At 41.1% G+C, this 23,812-nt stretch overlaps 1 protein-coding gene across 1 annotated transcript; it reads right to left on the bottom strand.

The window, feature by feature from the left end:
- Window positions 1–1,169: 1,169 nt before the first annotated feature.
- LOC138739785 (claudin-14-like) lies at window positions 1,170–1,877 on the bottom strand. The gene has a single exon (XM_069892352.1). The coding sequence runs from the start codon at window positions 1,875–1,877 to the stop codon at window positions 1,170–1,172; it is 708 nt and encodes a 235-aa protein (XP_069748453.1).
- Between the last annotated feature and the right edge of the window lie 21,935 nt (window positions 1,878–23,812).

The following is a 23,812-nucleotide window of genomic DNA, read 5'->3' as shown; positions in this document are numbered from 1 at the left end:
CAAATTTCACCTGCATGAATATACAAACCTCAAAACTTTTTACTTTATTTTCAGTCACTTTCTTTGAAAAATGTAACTGCTGCTGAATCTGCAATTTCTTCCCCTTTCCACAGAGCCGCCCAAAAGACGAATAATAACATGATACATAATTAACACCTACCACCCCCCCCATCCCCCAAGTTCACAGATAAAGCCTCTGACCAGGGTGACTTTGTAGTGGAGAGGCAGCGTCCATCACCTGGTGGCGCTGCTGCGCTCCTATTTGGAGGACACACTGCCTTCCAATGAAGGCCAAAAACTCACCCCAAGCCATCAAGGTGACCCTTGTGATGGGCTCACCTAAAACACCAGGTACTGCAGTCCAGGCAGCCTGCCCAGACTCAGTCTTGACCTTCCTCCAATTGGCCCAGGTGAATCACCTCGGCTGACCCCTGCTAAGCCCCTGCACTTGACTTCCAACCATTGGCCACAGCAGCCAATGGGGTCCAGACTGCCCCAAGTGATTGGCCCCCCAGTACTGACTGCAGAACTATAAAGGACCATGTGCCCTCCACTGGCTGTTGAATACGTCCTCCCTTCTTCACCAAAGGTTTATGTGTTACTTCAGAGAACATGTATTTTTACAATTTTAAATACATTTTTTAACCTATTATTTTATTCTTATTTATTTAAAATGTATTTTCCTTGAATTTTTTTGCCGGTTGCTTGAATTCTGAATATCAGTGGTTTTACTGTATTTTAATCTATATGAATATTTAACACTAATTTCAGGTTGTCTGTACGATAAAGTAGTGCATTCTTAATAATCTGATGTGAATATGCCCATTGATTATTACTAATGGTCTATTGCGGACAATTATTCACAAATATAAGACATATAGCATAAAAATTGTCAACATTGGTCTCATTAGTAATAAACTACAATTTTGCAGTGTGGTCATGGCAATGCCGAAAATGTATTTTTTAATAAAGTAAGATCAATGAAAGCATGCACTCTGCTCCTTCCCACAGCCAAATTAAGTACATTTCTGTTAAATTGAAACTCTTAGAACTACCAAGTGAGAAGCAAAAGTACTGTAATTATAAAATACATTACTTCTTGCAACTCTGAAGTGTTGGCTCCAATTGCAAATCTAGACAATTTTAATGCAGATTTGCATTGAAGACGTTCACACATAGTCATGTAAACGGTAATCATTATTCGTAGCAGATGTTTGTGAAGTTGAGCAGTTGCCCTTATAAACAGAAGGCATTGTGTACTGAGGTGCAGTCTGTAAGAATGAAGCTTGTGGATGGAAAGGCCCATTATTCCCTTGTTGAGGACAAGGAAGACATAGGAGGCCCCCTCCAATGAGAGCCATGCCTGTTGATACAAAACCAATGTAGAGAGCCTCCCCCATTTCATATTTGGTTCCAGTTGGTAATACTGGGTTGTAGAAATCACGGATTAGGTCATTGGTTGACCAGGACACTGGAATGAGACACATGATTCCAGCAAGGATGTAACAGGCTCCTCCTGAGATGGCAATGTGATCCTTGGATGAGGTTTCTTTGAAGCACACTGTGCATTTCATTCCCACCACTGATAGGCAAGTGGCCAGTGTGGAAAGCAAGCAGGAAATTACCATCAAGGCGCGAGCAGCCTGAAGATCTGCGGGCAACGCCAGCTGCGAGCGATGGACTTGACATTGGTAAATACCTGTGCTTTGCCAGACGCATTCCATCCAAAGTCCTTTCATGAACTCCATGGCAGTGATGATATCAGCGCCCACATGCGCTGTTCTGCGCCAGTGTGGCAACAGGGTGGCGATCAATGTTCCAAATAGGCTGAGGAGGCCGAGAGAAAAGCCGGTGATCTGAACTCCCATGTTAGCCATGTTGGTCCAATTTTTGCCTTTCTTCTTGGATGCAGTAAAAATATGGAATAAAAAAGCTAGTCTTAGTAAAAGTTGACTTTGAAACCACAGGTTTGGCCTAAGAACCCAATTTGTACCCTTGATACCCTGGATTGGTCTTTATCTGATTTAACTGCAGCAATAGGTTGCACTATGAAAATGAAACAGAATACAAGCAATTCAGAATGGGCTGTAAATGTAGCTTTTGCTGGCAAACCCATATCCTGTGAATGAATAAAAAGAAACGCGGGGCCAACAAGGCTTCTGTGAAGAAATGTTGGCAAGTTCACAAGGGTTTCACATTGATGGATATTAGATATATTGGAAAACTGCCTGCAGGCGGTACGTCTAACCACTTAGGAGTCAGACCAAGGTCACATTCAAGGTTAAATACAGATCAAAGCTCAGAGCAAACATATGTAAAAAGACATACCTTTGTGCACCAATATACCAGTAAGAACTGAGTTATTGAGTGTAGGGGCCTGCTTAATGTGTTTTTGCTCTTTGCAATTTATTTTTAGATGTGAATACACCTTCTATTTATAGATTACAGAGCAATTTAAAACCAGCACTTAGAATGTAATGGTCTAATTTGATTTCTGCACTTTTGATGCTTTCATTTACAGTAGTTATTATTACATCTGTCAACTAATAACTAACCTTTAGGTCCGTATTTTCTGCAACTTCATTTTCATTCAAAATAAAAGCACAGACTGCCAGAAATGTATTATGTTCATGATGAAAGATTCTGTCTGAAATGTCCGAATGTCTGAAAGGAAGAGAAAAGGAACGCTGGCATTCATTTCAAGAGGAATAGAATGTAAAAGTAGGGATGCAATGTGGAGGCTTTTATAAGGGCATTTTCAAACCACACTTGGACTATCATCATCATCAGGTTTTGGACTCCGTATCTAAGGAAGGATGTGTTGAGAGGGACTAATGGAGGTTTACGAGGATGATTCCTGGAATGAAAAGGGTTTTCCTATCAGGAGGATTTGAAGGCTCTTGGATTGTACTCACCAGAATTGAGAACAATGAGGGGGATCTCATTAAAACCTATTGAGTACTGAAATGCCTGGACAGAGTGGAAGTGGAGAGGATGTTTCCTATGGTGGGGGAATCTTGGACCAGAGGGCACAGTTTCAGAATTCAAAACCGTCCCTTTAGAATAGAGATGAGGAGAAATTTCTTAACCCCAGGCGGTAGTGAGTTTGTGGAATTCATTGACAAAGATGACTGTGGAGGCAGTTATGGGGGATACTTAAGATGGAGGTTGATATGTTCTTGATCAGGAAGGGAATTAAGGGTTAATTAAGGCAGGAGAATGGGGCTGTAAAGGAGAGTAAATCGGCCATGATGGCATGGCAGACTGGACTCAAGGGGCTGAATGGGCTAATTCTGCTCCTATGTCTTATAGTCTTATGGACATGGCCCCTCCAGCCACTTTCTGACCCTGATTAATTTGCAATAGAATTCTATCATTCTTTTTCCATTAATTCCAGAGCAAACAAGTATTTTATCTTTTATTTTATCCACAAGATTGAATTACAAAGGTGAAAAACATTGACTGACCTTTTGAGATATTAAGGGGATCAAATAATGTTGGGTTAGAGCAGGAAAGTGATCAAATGCATAATCTTATTGAAGGACTAAGGCGTAACATTTAATGGTTTTCTCCGGCTTTTATTTCTTATTTTAATTTTAATGATAACAGCATGGTAGAATGCCCTTAGTGCTCATGAAACCCCATGCCACCCAGTTACAGTGAATTAACCTTCAAACCCCATATGCTTTGGAGGGTGGAAGGAAACTGGAGCACCAGGAGAAAACCCATGTAGTTTGTTATGTGTTAACCATGACCACATACATCCCATCTGAATGCATGTATTGTACTTGCTGTCGTACTTTTGTTACCCGAGTGCCAGGGATTGAATAATTTCTGCTCCTATCTTGATGAGTGAAAATCAATTATCAATAGCACAGTTAATATCTTTCCCATTCTCTGGTGCTATACTGGAACTGCCCAATTCCATCTGATCTCAGAAGCTGAGTTGATAACCTGGGAATGTCAGGTATGGAGGTTCGGAGGGAGCTTATTCTGTTCAGGAATCACCAGTGAATTTTTGTACCATTTAAGGAGCCATGACAAAGATATAAATGGGACCTGAAGAGCAATGTCTTCACTCAAAGGAAGTGGTAGAGGTGGATGCAATTACGGTATTTAAAAGACATTTGGACAGGAACATGGATATGAAGAGTTTGGAGGGATATGGGCCAAATGCAGGTAAAATGGGTAGTTCAGGCAGACAACTTGGTTGAAATGGAGGAATTGGTCCAAAGGTCCTGTTACTTTGGTGTATAACTCTATGACTTCATAACCACCTTGGGATTCGCTTTAATCAGGCAGGCATCGCTACACATAGAAATGAAAAAAATAATTGTGATTGATAAAGAAGGTGTGATTAAGGGCTTCAGGTAGTGTTGCTGTTTCACACCTAGAGTGACCCTGTGATGGAATTGTGTTGTTATTAATCTTTAGGAATATTTTATATTTCTTATAAAGTGCTTTGTGGGTGAACAGGGACACAGACACACACACAATTGCACAGAGAGAAGCCTTTTTCAGAGATGGTGCATCTGGAAAACACACCAATAAAAATTAGAATTGAATTCAATTACTAGAACAATAGTGTTGGCTAAGGAGAAGCACTTGGGTACCCAAAGAGGTCTTTTGATTCAGTGGCCAGTGGACAGAGAGGAGTCATTTTCTTTTGAATTATACTTCTGAAGTGATTTGAAGAAACTTAAAAGACAGCAGTGATGTCATGTGATAAGACTTTTCAGAAAGACATCTTTAATATTGCACCAAGAAACATCTGAAGTCAGATATGCAGTAAGCTCTCGTGAGAGTGGTACTGTTGTTATTGTATTCTCTTTACCATGGGAGATACACAAATCAATGGCAAGGAAGAGCTAGTTCAGCTGTCTCTGAAAAGAGGACAGTTTCACTATGACCATTTTTACATGGCTACTTCATGTCACCCTTGCCAGGGTTTGTGAAATCATCGTGGGAGAAAGCACAAGTCCTGAAACCTCCATGCAAAAGAGGGAAATCATTCTTATGAAGAAACAATTCTCTGAAAACAACCCTACAGGAATTTGTGAGTTTGAGAACTTTTGAACAGCAGTAAAGACTTTGAATTTCAACACACATGTTTTCTGAGACTGAACTTTAAAATAATCTCTTCAGAATTATGCCTAAACTATAATGGTTTGGGGTTTTGCCACACACACACATCTATACATTTGTGCATAGTGGGGTTAAATTAGAGTTAAGTAAGAAGTGTTATGTTATTCATAGTTATTAATAAAAATTATTGTTTTGAAGATAACATTGTCTTGGTGAATTTCTATTGCTGCTGGTCTAGGTCATAACGGACATGGGTTTAATTCTCCCTTCAGTTTTGTATGAGAGGACTTTGCAAGTTCTCCCTGTGATTACGTCCAATTCCCTTGCATGCTCCATAAGACGTGCTGCTTGCTAGTTTATTGGCCACTGAAAATTACCCTTGATGTGAACATTGGGGTGGGGTGTGGTGGTAATGACCAAATGAGTTACAGGGAAATAAGTTGCTGGTAAGTTTGCTCAGCAAGGTGAAATTCTTTTACTCACTTTCCCTATGATGTAAAAGAAGTACAAAACTATCAAATCATGAACAAAAAATGTAAGCAGTTTTCATGAATTTGCTTCACTGTTGCCTTTGGTTTATGTTGTAGCGATGATACTGAGTTCAGGACTGAAATGTCTGTGGACTTTGGACTGGGCAGCACAGATAGCATTGCGGTAAGTGCACTACTGTCACAGTGCCAGCGACCCGTAAGTGCATTGATGTTACAGTGCCAGTGACCCGGGTTCGAATCCAACGCTGTCTGTGGATTTTCTCTGGGTGCTCCAGCTCCCACCCTTCAAAAATGGACAAAGATTGAAGGTTAATTGATGTCTTTGAAGTTCACAGACTCATGGGCTGAAAGGCCCTGTCACTATGCTGTTAACTAAAATTGACGGGGTGGGGGGGGTGGGGGTAAAGACACAGGATTACATAAACAGACAAGGATCACCCCCCCCCCCCCCCAAATGGTTCTGCTGCTTAAGTTGGCAACAGAGCTGTTACAGTCTAGTGAAAACTTAAAAAGCCAGGTTAACTTCCTTGGAACAAAAAAAGGTTCAGAGATTTATGACAGGCTTAGACAGAGTAAATAGAGAAAAGCTATTGCCATTAGCAGAAGATTCGAGGTCCAAGGGATAGAGATTTAAAATGATGACAAAAGATAAGAGGATTTGAAGAAGGGCATCTTTATACAGAGAGTGGAGGGAATCTGGAATAGGGCTATTAGAAACAAAACCAACCAGCTGCCTTCAAAAGTGAATTGGATAGACCCATGAGAGAAAATAGCACAGGTATATGGTGCAAGTTCAAGGAGTGGGACTGAAATAATGTTGACATACCCAATGTAGCAAATAGTTGCTTCTTGTGTGTAATGACTGCAGGATTGTTATATAATCTGCATATGTCACATACTGGAAATCAGAAAGATTGATGAGATTGTAGATGACGATGTTGGTGGTGTAGTGGACAGTGAAGGTTGGCCAAGACTACAGCATGAAATAGATCAATTGGGAATGGTAGATGGAATTTAACTCAGACAAGTGCAAAGGGGTAGCATTTTGGGAAATTGAGACATGATGCAACAGCAGATAAAATGTTGTTTAGGCAACACTTAGTATTGTCTGAAGTTCCTGTCGCAACAGTAGAGGAAGGACAGGATTCTGCTAGAGAGGGCGTTGAAAAGGATGTTGCCTGGATTGGAAGGCTTGAGTTAGCAGGAAAGACTGGATAACATGGAATATAGAATGAAGGAGGCTGAGTGTTGATGTGGTAGTAATATATAAAATTCGGAGACATATATCAGGTAGACAGCGGTGTCTCTCTCCCATGGCATGGGTATCTAAACTAAAGGGACAGGGTTAATGTGGGCGGAGGGAAGTTTGAAGAGGGGTAAATGCTTCACACAAAGAGTAGTTGGTATCTGGAACGAGCTGACAGAGGAAGTGGTTGAGCCAAGTACAGTAACATCATTTAAAAATCGTCTGGACGGGTACTTGAATGAGCAGGGTAGAGAGGAATATGGAATTAATGCAGACAGGTGGAATTGGTACAGATAGAGGAAATAATTGGCATTGTCATGGTGGGCCAAGGGGCCTGTATATATACTGTAGAGGTTTCTGACTTTATGATTCTATAAAGCAAGATTCTAAACTATTGGATTCATGTGATGGGTTGACACTTCTTCATGGAGAAAATGGGAAATGCCTCTCCTTTACTTCCTCCAACTCTCAATCCTACATGACCCTTCCAAAAATGGACTTCAAAACTGCACTACAAGAATCTGTTGGTCCCTATTGCACAGATTACCTCTACTGTGCCAAAAATTGGTGAAGCTATTATTAGCAAAAAGGTAGCAATGAAGTCATCAAAGCTTTATTTTAATGGGCATGAACTAGACAATCCTCAGAAATATGAACAAATGGCAATGGTAAGAAACAATCATCTACCTCCTGGGAAAATGTAGTAGTGCTAGGCTTCAGAGTATTACACAGGGAAATAAAAGTAATCTCACACCAAAAGAGAGTCAATTTGTTATTAAGTGCTGGAAAAGCCTAACAGGATTCATAGTGAGGTTCAAACTTCACATCCAGTCATCAACATTTACTTTGGCCTCCTCAACAATAGCTGCCTCTCTTGCTTGTTTTATCACAAGAACTAATTTTGTGTACTTTCTTTAAACTAATCTCAGTAAATTCCATGATCTCCTCCCTTAACTATCCACTCCTTTCATCCCAGAAATCTGTACATCTCTATTCAGCCCAGAAATGCAGAAGGCTGCAAGAGATGGCAAACCTGGCCAAGTCCACCATAGGCTCTGACCTCCTGTCCATTGAAGATGTCACCTCAAAAAGACAGTCAACATCATGAAGGACACCATTACCCTGGTCACAACTTCTTCTCACCGCTACCTTCAAGCAGAAGGCACAGAAGCCTGAAGTCCAGTGCCTCTAGGTTCAAGAACAGTTATTATCCCCTACATCTCTCAGTTTCTTGGACCACCCTGTATTACATTAACCCTAACCAAAATCTACTCCAGACCACCAAAAGACCTCCCAGTGGCCGCCCATTTCCATTTCCCATCCCATTCCCTTGCTGACATGTCTGTCCATGGTCTCATGCACAGTCAGACTGAGGCCACTTGCAAATTGAAGGAACAACACCTCATCTTCCATCTGGGCACCGTCCAACTGGATGGGACTAACATCCACTTCCCCAGTTTCCATTAGAAACTGCCCTCTCCACCCATCTTCTTTCCCTGTGTCCTTTTTGCTCTGTCTCTCCCCCCCTCTCTCTCTCTCTCTCTTTTTCCTCTGTCTCCTTTCACAGAGCCAAAATCAATTCTCACCTTTTCTCCAATTAAGACCTTTTATCTGCAGGTCTGGACTCCTTCCCCCCCCCCCCCCCTCCCATTCTTCCTCCTTTCTTTCCCCAGCTTTTAATTCAGACATCTGCATTTTTTCATTTGTACCTTGAAGAAGTGCTCAGGCCTGAAACATCGGTATTATATCTTCACCTTCTACTACGGATGCTGCGAGATCAGCTGAATTGTTCCAGTATTTCTGTGTTTTGACACCAAAATATCTGTCTGCTTTGTTGAAACATCACTTTTTATCTTTTTTTTATTTCTTGGCATATGGTGATAATTTAATTTATACTATTGTAGTTGATGTGTCTTGAGTACCAGTGTGGCTGCAGCAAGTAAGAATTTTGGTGCATCTGTGTATATGACAATAAATTTATATTCATACTCATTAGTGGCAAACCCTTCCATTGCCTTGCTTCACCACTCCCCTTATCTCCGGCCAGCTTTCTGGTTCAGAGCTATTTTCCCTACTCTCTTCAATGAAGCATCCCAGAGGTTTTCAACTTGCCATTGGATATACAGCTGCCTGTTATCGAAATCAAACAATGCTTGAGGTTAATGGAGACGAAAGCCATCAGTTTTTGTCACGGGATGCCACTTTGCAATTCCTGCCAGCACTTTGAAGCCCCAACACAACAAATAATTGTTAACAGTGAGCGAGGCACGATGATGTCTATCTCACGCAGTGTGAAATTGCAAACAGATATGAGATCCAATGGCAAAGTAGAAGAACAGGAGAAATTATACTAACATACTCAGTGAAGTTTTGCACCACTTTGAATGACAATATAACTTATCAGAATCTTAAGTTAAGTAGAATATACTGCAAAATTTGTAGGTTAGATAATAAAAAATAAAGAAAACTCAATCAGTCCCTACATGATATACTTTATCATGTGATACAGCTGTTGGTGTTAGTGTTATACATTACTGAATATGATTTCTGAAATATATCCTTCTGCACAATTGACATGCATTTAGGTTATTGAGAAGCATGAGCTGAAGGTTTGAGAAGGACAGATGGAAAACTGAATTATGCAAATGGATTGAACACTATTAAAGGAGAGGTTAACTATTTTCCTGGACTCCCCTGCTGATCACTTGAGGCCTCAGCAGTGAAGTGGGAACGTGCCAGTAGGGCATTGGAGAATTCGGCAGAGAAGAGGGTTTGTAGTGGAAATGTGAACTTTCAGGGAAGGATCAAGAAGGTGAGACAAGAATACCAGACAGCACAATATCTATCACTGGGCTATATGCATGAGATTCAAAATAGCCCAATGATGTACATGAAGAGCATCCAAAAAACAATTGGACGAAAACATAAGGCTGATTTTTTTTTGTGCAAAGATAATTCTCACTGTCGAATGTAAATACACGGTCTGCTCCATGTGGAATACATAAAGTGCCACTTACCAGTACCTCAGAGTGTTCAGAAATGCAGAGATTGTTCTTGGGTCGCTGGGACTGAGGATGCCTTGCTTTCACTCTGGCTCCGTGGGTTCAGAGGTGGCTAATGAGGTGGAGCTGGGAACCGCAGACTCTTCCACAGATAATATCAGACCGGCAAGAGGACAATCTCACCCCATAATTGAAATGAAAGGTCAGGGCCTTGAAGCAAAATGTCAAGTACTGTTAATTGGAAAATAAAACAATTATGTTTTGTTTCATCCAAACAGGTGCAACTGACAGATAGCACTCCCTCCCGCCTCCCCCCACCCCCCCCCCCCCAACCTCCTGACTGACTACTGAGAGATTTCAGTTTAACCAGGAGTACAGAAAGCTGCTAAGTAGCAACCAATATGGGACAGCATAAAGAGTATTACAGAGCATTCGAAGTTGGAGTAGGAGAAGACCAGATGCTCCCCAAGCTCTTCAGCCATTCAATAAGATTCTGGCTGATCTAATTGTTGTCTTCAACTTTGCTGTTCTTGCCACTTCAATATTCGAATGAGAATGTACATTTGCCCTCTCCTCTGCACTGCAGATAAATTTTCATTTAAAAAATAAGTCACAAGTTTGTTGCTTTCGTAGATTTATTCTCAAGACAGTGGCAAATACGCACAGTAAATGCTGGAGGAACTCAACCAGTTTCGCAGCGACCATAGGAGGTAAAGATAGATCACTGACGTTTTGGGCCTGAACCCTCTTTCAAGCCAGTGGCACCCCTACAGAGGTGACTCTGAGCATTTTAAAAGCAAAAATACATTTTCCTTGTCTACTTACCCTCGAAGCTGCTTAATTCCAGCCTGTCTGCACTGACTGACCTCAGGTACTTTCCATCCTTGTCATTCCCATAAGCACATGGAGTAAAATTTAACAGCATGCAATACAGTATTATCAAGGCTGTTGGCTTCCAGTGAATAAGTTGCTTTTTATTGCCTGAGATTTGAGATTGCTGCTGGTCCTCTTGCAGATTATCCTCCACTATCCGTAATTCTGTGTTCTGTTTATAGTGACTGATAGAATTACCTTTACACAATTATAGAGCAATGAGTCTCACCCACTGAGAGCACTTCAAGAAACCAGACGTATGCACAAATTCCAGAATATGTGGCCCCAGCTACCGGCTCAAATTACACACTTGTCAAGTCCTATTTTTGTCATATGATTTTTACTGCAGCTTGCATTTCATAATGATACTTTTTTTTGATTGCAAACCTAGCTTTAATTATCTTGCATGTGATATTCAGTGTGGAACCTAACTATTTGCTGAACTTTCAAGCTAAAATCAAAGCATAGTTTGCCTCTTAGGGGGGTCTTCAGATCTATCTCACTTACTGAGTAAATTCTTTTCTACAGTTACTTGCCGAATTACCTACAAGGTTGCAGCCAAAGATATTTGATTTAATAGATGTTGAAGCCATGTCGATGGTATCCAAAAACACCAAAAAAATTAAAAATCCCACATCGAAAACATTTTAAAGTACATGTATGAACTTTGGATGCTCATATTGGCTGTATAAATAAATAAACTTTACTTAAGTCACCTAAATCTCATGATGATCCATGAAAAAATAAACCTGTACTCACCTGCTTTAGTTTAGCTCTATTCATCAAGTCATGAGCCAGCTCTCTGCAGCAGGACCATTTACTTTCAAATAGGGTTCTCGTCAACTGAGGAGACCTTGCTTTGTCCACTCCAGCAGTTACTCACACATATACTTGCAAAAAAAGGCAAAAAAAATCAATGGAAATTAATAAAAGTATGTACAATATTTTCTGCTCTATTTGCTCTGAAGTGCCATTGCCAAATAGTTATTGTCATTCAACTTGATTTTGAATCCCCCTCCTCTCACACAACAGATGGAGGCATTTAAGATTAGAGACATACTACAGCACAGAAATCAGGCCATTTGGCCTTTCTAGTCTGTGCCGTCTATCATTTTGCTAGTCCCATTGACCCGCTCCCATTCCCTCCAGATTTCTCCCATCCATGTATCTATCCAATTTATTCTTAAAACAAGATCGAGCCTGCATTCACCACTTCAGATGGCAGCTCGTTCCACATTCCCTAATGTACCCCCTAAACCTTCCCCCTTTCACCTCTTGTGTTTATCTGTCCTAATCCAAGTGGAAAAAGCCTACTTGCATCCTCTCTCTCTCTACCTCTCGTAATCATGTAAAACTCTTTCAAATCTCCCCTCGTTCTTCTTCACTCCAAGGAATAAAACCCTAACTTGTTTAATCTTTTCCTGTAACTCAACAGCTGAAGACCCAGAAACATCCAAATAAATCTTCTCTGCACTCTTTCAATCTTATTTCTTCTGGAAATCTCCCTTTTTGACCAAGCTTTCTGTCATCTGTCCAAATATCAAATTCTGGTTCCTTAAACTCCTCAGAACGTTATGTCACAGTAAAGGTTCAGCGTACATACAAATTACTTTGGATCTTCCATGGCACAAAATACAAGATATCATGATTACATCATTTAAATCAATAATGTGGGAAAAATAAATTGTTGATTCATCTCAGCAAAGCCATTAAAAAAGGAAAGATGAAGGCAGAAAAAGTCCATTTATGTTCTAAATATTCTTGATTTTTTTTTTGTTTCACAGTTGATGAACTTGTTCTTTTTTTCACCTTTGCCAGTTCAAATATCTTTACAATAATCTTTTCAAAATGATTCAACAGCTCAAATAAAACGTGCAAATAGAAAACAGGTTTTACTCAAGATTTTATTCATCCCTGGGACAAAGGTTAACCATCCATTCCCCTCACTAGTTTGCTCTGAAAAGGGTCATGATAGCCTTTTTTATTTTATAAAAGTCCAAAATTACTTTTCAAAGTGTTTCCTTATTCACTAAACAATATTTTGCAAATTCTGTTTTCCTATTTATTCCAGGTAGATCCACGAGTAACTCACTGACTATGTGATGGATTCAGCTTGATGTTCATTTTAACTTGCATTCATTTTGTTTTAAACTCTCTAGTTCAGTATTTCTCAACCTTTGAGTGGTCTGACGTGGGTGCTCTGCCGTAAGCAAAGGAATACATAAAGATCATCTGTGAGTGAATAAAGGTAGAGATGACTGCTTTAGGTAAGAAGCATGCTCATGGTGCATTTTGATTTAATGTGGGTCCAACTGACACAGAAATCTAGCCCCACTCTGGGATTAAATCACACTATCCACACTGAGCTGGTGTAGATTGCTTCATTCTGCTAAGACTTTAAGCCTGAGGCCATTCTTATATATCCTGATCATCCCATTCAGAATAGGTCATGGGATTCTCTCACTTATCCTGTAAGCAGTGATTGGCTACTTCTTGATCAGCCAAGACAATGATTATTTTGTTGCCTGGATGTAAATAGTGCTTTTACCAATAAGTCATTCGGAAGGATAAATTTTGCCTAAACTACCATATGGAAATGAATCATGGTAAACCATTCGTCTTATGGGATCTATATATTTTCCTTTTATTACAGGGCGCTGTCAGGTACCAAACAGGTTCCACTGTAACAAACATTTGTAAGTCATTTGGTTGAAATATGCAAACATCACTCGATAGGGTAAACATACTTTCACAGTATAATAATGAATAGTTTCGGAAGCTCGTAAGACTGTGTTAATCTTCTTCCCTAAAATGGTTTTATAAACACTGTAGGATCCCAGTGTGCGAACTGACCCTTCGTGCAATCCAGGAAGTTATTTTTATTCCTTTTCTACATTTTATATAACTAATATCATACTTTTTTTCTTTTTGTACAATTTCTGAATCGGGAGAGGGGTATAAGGAGGGAGGGAGGGGAGGGTAAAGGAGGGGTAAAACCAGCATGTAACCATTGTAATTTTAAATTTAATCAATATTTGTCTGTCTGAAAGTTTATTAATCCCATATATGGAAAATTTTAAAATAAAATATTCAAAAAAACTCATAAGACTGGTAAGAACAAACATTTACTAAACGTGGAGAGAGAGGGAAATTAGATCTGCCATTCATAGTGATGAAGGCATGTATTATACATCAGACATAGGACCAGAAATAGGCTATTCAGCCCATCGAGTCTACCCTGCCATTCAATCCTGATCTGATCCATTTTCTCACTCAGCCCCACTGCTGGCCTTCTCCCCATAACCTTTGACGCCCTGGCTAATCAAGATCTGTCTTAAATACACCCAATGACCTGGCCTCCACAACTGCCTGAAGCAGCAAATTCCATAGATTCATCACCCTCTCTCTGAAGAAATTCCTCTGCATCTCTGTTCTAAGTGGATACTCTTCAATCCTGAAGTTGTGCCCTCTTGTCTTGGACTCTCCCACCATGGGAAACAACCTTTCTACATCTACTCTGCCCATGCTTTTCAACATTCAAAATGTTTCAATGAGATCCCCCCTCGTTCTTCTAAATTCCAATGAGTGCAAGCCAAGAGCTGCCAAACGTTCCTCATGTCATAACCTCATGTCTCGGAATCATCCTTGTGAACCTCCTCTGAACCCTCTCCAATGTCAGCACATCCTTTCTTAAATGTGGAGCCCAAAACTGCTCACAATACTCCATGACATCTCACTTTATAAAGTCTCAACGTCACATCCCTGCTCTTATATTTTATTCCTCTTTAAATGAATGCCAAGCATTGCATCTGTCTTCTTCTCCACCAACTCAACCTACAAGTTCAGGCTATCCTGAACGAGAACTCCCGGGTCCCTTTGCATCTGGGAATTTTCAATTTTCTCTTCGTTGAGAAAGTAGTCTGCCCATTTAGTTCTTCTACTAAAGTGCATGACCGTACATTTTCTGACATTGCATTACATACAGTATATCAGAGTTTTTAATTTAATAATATTACGGCACTTACTCATGTGCTGGAGGGTGTTCGTTACCCAGGGATGGCCTGTAAAGTGGGAATATTAATCCTGAAGCAAACCAATAAATGGCAACAGTTTTTCTGACCACTGTTCTTTCTTTACCAGTTACATTTGTCATAAGTAACACTTGAAAGACCACCTTTATGGGATAGATCAAGGGTTGTATTGATTGATGGTTTTTGCAGAAGCCAGTGTGAATCTGTTTTAACAAAAGCCTCAGTTTCAGTTTCAATTTATTGCCCCACCACCAGGTTCAGCAACAGCTTCTACTCTTCCATCATCAGACTCCTCAATAACAAACTTAATCAGGGACTCATTTAAGGATTCTTGCATTTTATTGACTCGATTTTTATTCTCTCTGTATTGCATAGTCAGTTTGTTTACATTTCTTTATTTGTTTCTATGTACAGGTTTCTTCTTGATAACAGTTTTTTGAACAACTAATAGATGATAATTGCCTCGCTCGCAGGAAAAGGAATCTCAGGATTGTATGTGATGTCATGTATGTACACTGATAATAAATCTAATTTTGAACATTGTACCTGGTACAGTGAAACATGTTGCTTTAATAAGCAGTTCGTCAAGTCAAATCTAACATGTAAAATGATAATGTAGACAAGTGTGAGGTGCTGCATTTCGGTAAAAATATCCAGAATAGGACATATATAATTAAGGGGAGGGCATTGAGGCACACAGAGGAGCAAAGGGACCTGGGGGTTATGGTACAGAGTTCACTGAAGGTGGATTCCCTTGTAGACTGGGTGGTTAAGAAGGCATATGGCATGCTTAAATCATAGCATAGATTATAGGAGCTGGGAGGTGATGCTGCAGCTGTTTAAAGCATTGGTGAGGCCAGGTTTGGAGTACTGTGCTCAGTTCTGGTCTCCAAATTATAGAAAGGATATAGATAAAGTAGAGAGGGTGCAGAGAAGGTTTACATGGATGTTGCCTGGCTTACAGCATCTGGATTACAGGGAGAGATTAAGGAGACTGGGACTTTATTCATTGAAACGTAGACGACTGAGAGAGGATTTGATAGAGGTATTTAAAATTATGAAAGGAATAGATAGACTAGACATAAACAGACTCTTTTCTGTTTGGAGGTTGGAACAAGAGGCCATGAGTTAAGGGTAAGGTGGCTTTTTCACTCAGCGAGTGGTGGCAGAATGGAATGATCTTCCGAATGAGATAGTTGTGGCAGGGTCCCTTCTGTCATTTAAGAGAAGGTTGGATGTGTACATGGAGGTGAGGGGGTTGGAGGGTTATTGGCGGAGAGCAGGAGGTTTGAGCTAGGGGAGTTGTTCTCGTGAACCGGTGCAGACTCGAAAGGCCAACATGGCCTGTTTCCGCTCCGTAAATGGTTATATGGTTATAATCACCTTATTGTCATATGTATTGTACAATGTACAGATGCATCAAAATTCCTACTTGCTGAAGCTGAACAGGTACTTTGTAAAAATAAACAAGTTAATTGAACAGTGCACTGAATTGAATTAATGATTGCATTTTATGGAAGGATAAGATCTGATGGTAGCTGGAGTGGCCTCTCCAGGGGACATACCAGGGCAAAGTTGATATGGAGATCCATCTGTTGCCCATGCAGTGGGGTCCCCCTCTCCAAGCTAATGACAGCCCCAAAGGAACGACGAAAGTCGATACAGTTTGGTGCCAGCGGCATCGCAGGAGTTGCCATGCCGTTGCTGGGTACAGCAGTCAGCCATTTTCAGGACTCCGACTCCGGATTTTTCCCTGGGGTTTACTCCCAAAGCCTTTCCCGTGTAGTGGGTAGAGTCACAAGGCATCAGAGGTTTGAATTTGGAGTTTTCCCTCTCCTAATTGAGTTATCACCCGTGGTTAATGAGCCCCATCTACCTGAAACAACTGGTTTCAAGGTGCCAGTGGCTCGGCTTTGCCCCTTCTCCTGTCAGTGAGAACAGTTCGGCCGGCCACACGTGAAGGCCAGGAGTTGGACTTGGTTGTCAGAGGTGGACATGATGGTGGCTCGCTTCAATCTTAGGGAGTGCAGTCACTGTTTCACCTTTCAGGCAAGTTCCGTCCCACCCCTTCCATCCCCCCCTCAATGGCTACCAGACTCTTGAACTACCCTAACACTAACTACTCTTCAAACACCAAAGGATCTGTCTGGACTACTGTTGCATCACTTGTTTTATTTTTACACTAACTGCAACTGTGAATATTTATTTATCTATCATTTTATATTCATTTCTGTCTTGGCATATTGTGGATATTTAATTTATGCTGTTGTAGTTGGTGCATCTGTTTGACAAGTACATTTGTACTTATTTAATGGCAATGAGTCCCCATGAAATTAAATCAGCATGTGCTGCCTACTACTGCCACAAGGGGTCAGTGCAGTATGTACGACACTGACATTGACCACCAAACATTGTCTCCATTGTCTAATATCTACCCAGGATTGACCATTTCTTCTCCACTTACATTTTCCAAACACTAGTAATAGAAGGATTCTGTAATTTACTGAAAAAAATAGAATGCTATCTAGATTTGGCCTCCACCCTATTCTGCGGAAAAAAAATTAAACTAGGATTGCATACACATGGTCTATCTTTTAAACTGCAGCACCTGGGTAGCCCTCCTGGGACCCAGGTGCGATTACTGGGGCAAAGGTGCTGGAAGCACCTTTTAAATTGCCGGGGGATCTACCCATTAAATCATCAACCCGGCGATTTAAGGGGGATCCCGCCCCCGCAATGACGCGTCACGTACTCACCAGAAGTACTGCCAGATGTTCGGATGCTGGTGATGCCTGGTGATGCACGCACACAAGTGCTGGTGTCACTAGAATAACCAGGTTGGCCATTTTCATTTTCAAATCACCTGTGCATGCGATCTAGGAAACTTTAAATAGGTTCCGTGACTATCTCTGAGGTAGGTCAAGGATCCGGTTAGATTCCAACAGGGTTGACTAGGTCAGACTCTTTCTAATTGTCGTGTAACTGGGGCGCTAACTGGGCAAATTACCCGGTTAACCCCATTTTACATGGCAATTTGAAAGGGCCTAATGAGAATGCTTGTATTCCTTTCGCTCTACTGGCTCTGCTGGGTTTATATATTTCCTGCTGCTCTACTTACATTTTAATTGATCTTAATCCTGTTCTGGAGATTGTTTCAGATATTAATGTGCTGCTGTGGTCTTGACTTTACTTGGAATACAACTAATGCACTATTACAGCACCAGAGACCCAGGGTTTGAATCTGGAGTTTGTACGTTCTCCCCGTGCTTGCCAGGGTTTCCTCCAGGTGCTCTGGTTTCGTCCCACTCTTCAAAATGTACCAAGATTTTAGGTTAATTCAGGGTATTTTGGCGGCACGGGCTCATGGGGCAGAAGGGGCTGTTACTGTGCTGCACTGTGCCCTCCATAATGTTTTTCATTTTATGCCCCTGAATTCCACAGTTTTAAGTTTGTAACCAGCAATCACGTGATTAAAGTGCGCATTCCAGATTTTATTGAAGGTTATTTGGATACATTTTGGTTTGACCATACAGAAATTACAGCACTTTTTATACATAGTTCCCTCATTTCAGGGCACTGTAATATTTGAGACATAGCAATGGTATGTATATTAAGGTAGTCATGATTAGTACTTTGTGGCATATCCCTTGCATGCAATGACAGCTTGAAGTCTGTGATTCATAGACATCACCAGGTGCTGAGTATCTTCTCTGGTCATGCTCTGCCAGGCTCTACTGCAGCCATCTTCAGCTCCTGCTTGTTTTGAGGGAGGCTTGTCCCCTTAAGTTTTCTCTTCAGCATATGGAAGGCATGCTCCATTGGATTTAAATCAGGTGACTGACCTGGCCATTCAATAATTTTCTAGTTTTTAGCTTTGAAAAACTCTTTTGTTGATTTAGCAATATGCTTGGGATCATTGTCTTGCTGTAGGATGAAGCACCGTCCAGTGAATATGGAGGCATTTGCTCGAACTTGAGCAGATAAGATGTTTCTATACACCTCAGAATTAATTTTGCCATCAGCAATTACATCATCAATAAAGATAAGTGCCCCAGTACCTGTGGCAGTCGTACATGCCCAGGCCATAACACCCCCACCACCATGTTTCACAGATGAGGTGATATGCTTTGAATCTTGGGCAGTTCCAAACTTGGGCACTTGAACAATTTGCTGTTGCCATCATTCTGATATAAGTTGGTCTTGGCCTCATTTGACCACAAGACCTTTTTCCAGAATTCTGCAGGCTCTTTTAAATACTTCTTGGCAAACTGTAATCTGCCCAGTGGTTTGCATCTTGCAGTGTATCCTCTATATTATTGTTCATGAAGTATTTTATGAATGTAGCCATTGACACATCCACACCTGCCTCATGAAGAGTGTTTCTGATTTGTCAGAGGCATTTGGGGATTTTTCTTCATTATGATGAAAATTCTTCTGTCCTCAGCAGTGAAGGTCTTCCTTGGCTTACCAGTTCCTTTGCAATCACTGAGCTTACCAGTGCGTTCTTTCTTCTGAACCATGTTCAAACAATTGATTTTGGTGATCCTAAGGTTTTGGCAATGTCTCTTAACCTTATTTTTCAGCCTCATAATGGCTTCTTTGATTTTACTTGGCACAACTCTGGTCCTCATGTTGAAAAATGGCAACTATAGACTCCAAAGGTAATTTAATACTTTTAAAATGATGTGACTCTGAGATGTCGAAACTTGCTCCAGTTGCTTTTTCTTTTTATCTCCATCTATTCCCTGCTGTCTGTCCCCTTTTCTTTCAAATCTGGGGAGGGGGTGTTGGAGAAGAGGGTCTCTCCTTTCCTTTTTTTTCAGACCTTATGAATGTTTTTCTATAATTTTATATTCAATGTATTATTGTTATTATATTAATTGAGTCCTATATTCTGTATTTTCTTAAAACAAATAAAATATTTTTTAAAAACCCAACAGAATCCAAAGGTAACCAAAAGCATAGAAGCAAAGCTAGCTCTCTTATACCTGCACCAATGAAGCAATTAAACACAAATGCCTGTGAAGGTGAATGTCCCAAACATTATGGCATCCTGAAATGAGGGGACTATGTATAAAAAGTGTTGGAATTTCTACATGGTCAAACCAAAAGTGGATCCTAATAACCTTTAATAAAATCTGGAATGTGCACTTTAATGACATGTGAATTGTTTGAATACAAGTTTAAAACTGTGGAGCACATGGGGCAAATAAAGGAAAAGAAAAGTGTCTCTGATCCAAACATTATGGAGGGCACTGTATGTCTAAATTAAAATGAAATCAAATTATAAAAAAATAAATTTATATTTGGATAAAGTCTTGGAGTTGTACAGCACAGAAACAAGCCCTTCAACCCACAATATCCACACCCACCTTTTTGCCCCTCTGCACTAATCCCTCCACTTACTGCATTAAATCTACCCTTCTCTGCTTTCCCTACTTGTCAGTCTAAATACTTCTTAAATGTAGTGATTATGTCTGGCTCCACCGCATTCTCTGGCAGTTCACTCCAGGTATCTCTGTCAAAAAGCTTCCCTTTCAAACTCTTTCCTCACACCTTAAACTCCTCTTGTTTTTGTTACCACTTCTCATAGTCCAACATGCTTCTGTTTATTTATACATCTCCATTAGGATACTCCTCAGCCTCCTTTATTCGAGGAAAAAGGAACCCAGCCTTTCAAATCTCCCATCACAACTAAACTTTATTCTAGACAACATCCTGATGAATGATCTCTGCCCTCTCTCCAGTGCAGTCATACCCTTTACTATGGTGGTGACCAGAGCTATGAGTCTGATGGAGATTTGTTACAATAGCTATCAAGAGAGAGAGAGAGGGACAGAGAAAGCAGGCAGATTATGGAAAGATGTAAAAGCAATGGGCTAGTTGTTGTGGGAGACTTTAATTTCCCCACACTTGATTGAGACTCCCTTACTCCCAGAGGTTTAGATGAGGCAGAAATTATTTGGGGCATACAGGATTCAGTGCAGACATCATGAGCTTTTCGGATAGTTTCTATGCTGTACCATTCTATGTTCTAATTACACACAATATTCGCTGTATTTTTTAAAGTCGCAATATAACATTCCAGCTTTCATATTCTCTGGAAGGACCTATGAAATAAAATATTCCATATGCCTTCTTCATCACTCTATCTACCTATGTTGTCACCTTCAGGGAACTCTGGAATTAAACCCTGTGCTCTCTCTGTTCACCATTTACTCTGACGTTCGACTTCCAAAATGCATCAACTCACACATGTTGGGATTAAATTCCGTCTGCCAATACTTTTCCAAACTTTCCATCTGATCTATATCCTGCTCTTGCTCAGACATACTTCACACTATCCTTAACAATTCTAACTTCTGTTCCATCAGGAAACTTATCAGTTATATCTCATCCACATCCAAGTCATGGAGCAACATAGCTCCCAGTACTGAACCCTGGGCTGCAGACTTACAATCAGAAAAGCATCCTTCCATCACTATTCTGAGCCACCGATCACCAAGCCAATCCAATTAGCAAGGTTAGTTCCAGGGATGGCGGGGTTGACATATGCTGAAAGGCTAGAAAAACTGGACTTGTATCCGATGGAGTTTAGAAGGATGAGGGGGGACATGATTGAGGTATACAAAATCATCAGGGGGATAGACAGGGTGAAGTCGGATTACTTGTTCCCAATGATGGGGGAGACGAGGACTAGAGGGCATAGTTTAAGAATACAGGGTAGGCCCTTTAGGACGGAGATGAGAAAACATTTTTTTACCCAGAGAAGTGTGAATCTGTGGAATGCTCTGCCACAGAGGGTGGTAGAGGCAGATTCGCTGATTATGTTCAAAAGAGAGTTATCTAACTCTAGTGGGCAAATGAGTTAAGGGTTATGGGGATAAGGCTGGAAAGGGGTACTGATAGTAGTAATCAGCCATGATCTGTAAAATGGCAGTGCTGGCTCGACAGGCCGAAGGGCCTACTCCAGCTCCTATTGTCTATTGTCTATTAACTCACCTTGGATCCCATTTATCATTGACTGACAACATCTACTGCTCTACCTTCAAAAATCTTATTATTTCCTCAAAGTACTCAATCAAATTAGTGAAACAGGATTTGCAGAAAACCAACAAAAAGCCATGAAACATATTTTATTTGTTTTAAGAAAATACAGAATATAGGACTCCTTATCCTGATCACCATATGGTATTCAAAATCTTCATAAAACTTTTCCCTTTGGGTTTTCTCCAAGAAATTCCCTAACACTGATGTATGGCTCACTGACCTGCAGGCATCTGGCTTATCACTGCTGCCCTTTTTAAATAAAGGAACAACATTATGTTTTCTTTCATTGATACCTTTACAGCGCCAGTGATCTGGGCCGGGGTTCGAATCCTGCGCTGTGTGTAAATGGTTTGAACATTCTCCCCGTGTCTGCATGGGTTTTCTCCAGGGTCTCCAGTTTCCTCTCACCGTTCAAAACATATCGGGGGCATAGGTTAATTGGGTGGCATGGACTGGTGGTCCAAAATTGTCTGTTACCGTGGCTATATGTTTAAATTTTAATTTGATTTAAGATACTGCATAGTAGAAGATCCTTCCAGCCCCTGACACCTATGCCTCCCAATAACATCCAATTAAGCTTCGAACCCCGTACGTTTTGAACGGTGGGTGGAAATTGGAGCACCTGGAGGAGACCCACGTAGGCACGGGCTAATGTACAAACTCCTTCCAGGCAACACCAGATTCGAACCAGGGTTACTGGCACTGTAATTGTGTTATGCTTACCATGACTCTAACCTGCTTTGTGACACCTAACCTGTACAAATCTCTCTGTCAGGGATCCAGCTATCTCCTCCCTTGCTTCCCATTGCATCCTGGGATAGATCTAATCTGGCCTAGGGGAATTATAAACCTCTCTTTGTGCCTTGTCATCTAACGTCATCTCCTTCTTGAGTACTGATATTTTTCTTTCCTTTTATGTTGATTGTTGTGTTGTATCGCCTCTGCTCCATTAATGGTTGAACCGATTTCTGTCTACTATGCTGGATTTATTGGCATTTCCCCCTGTTGGTTGCCCCAACTCTGCTATTGATTGCAGGATTCTCTACCCTCCTTATCTGATTGTAATGCTGAATGTTATGGCCACGTCTCATTCAAGTACGTTCACTGGGATTTTGCTTCATTGTTATGTTTATGCCTTCCATAATCCCAGAAAAGTGAATCTTTGATGCACTGAAGTGGCTGCCAAGGTTAAGCAGCCATTAACGTGCACTTATCTTTAATGCTCTGCATTCCTCGGTTACAATCTGAATTCCTCTACTCTAGAGGAACCAAATGCAGTTTGGGTGACTAGAACATTTCCATTCCATCTTCAGGGAGACCCTAAACTTCCACCCAATCTCAATCTCCATCCCACCCTGACCTCTCTGTCTTTGGCCTCTTACACTGTTCCAAAGTAGCTTTGCAAATTCGAGGAATGGCAAAAGTGCATGGGTTTACCGCCCTCCCCTCCCCTCCCCCAATCAATTCTCACCTTTCCTCTTTCCTGTCCTCTTATCACATCCAATTCGCATCTGTTGCCTGTTGGTCCGTACTCTGCCCCCTCCCATTCTTCCCTTTGTATCACCCTTTTGATACAGACTGTGGTGCGCTATCAAACAGAAAGCAGACACACAAACATAAAGTCTGTTCTACAGGCTTTATTCAACATAAACTTCTACAGAGCAGGCTGTGAGAATGCTGTGCAAGCTCTGAGACTGGCCTCGAGGGGCCAGATGTGGCTTATATCCTGGAGGGTGATTGGCAGCCAGCCGGGTGGGGCTTGGTCCATTCATGTCGGCTGATTGACAGCCGGCCAGGAGTTGCCTTGTCCTCCAGTGCTCTTCTTGCAGGTACACAGGTTGCCCCCTGCAGTCAGCTAGTGGTGTGTCATCACACAGACGCCCATCTGATTTTTGCTCATACTTTGAAGAAGGGCTCAGGCCCAAAATGTCAGGTGTTACCTCTTATGGATGCTGAGTTCTTCCACCATTTCTGGGGTTTGAAGATGAATTGGTGTATTTTGAGTGGCACGGACTCAAGGGCTGGAAGGGCCTG

The sequence above is a fragment of the Narcine bancroftii genome, chromosome 7 (genome assembly GCF_036971445.1).
Source record: "Narcine bancroftii isolate sNarBan1 chromosome 7, sNarBan1.hap1, whole genome shotgun sequence".
NCBI lineage: Eukaryota > Metazoa > Chordata > Chondrichthyes > Torpediniformes > Narcinidae > Narcine > Narcine bancroftii.
The sequence above is the reverse complement of the archived record's forward strand: the minus strand, read 5'-3'. Positions and strand labels throughout refer to the sequence as shown.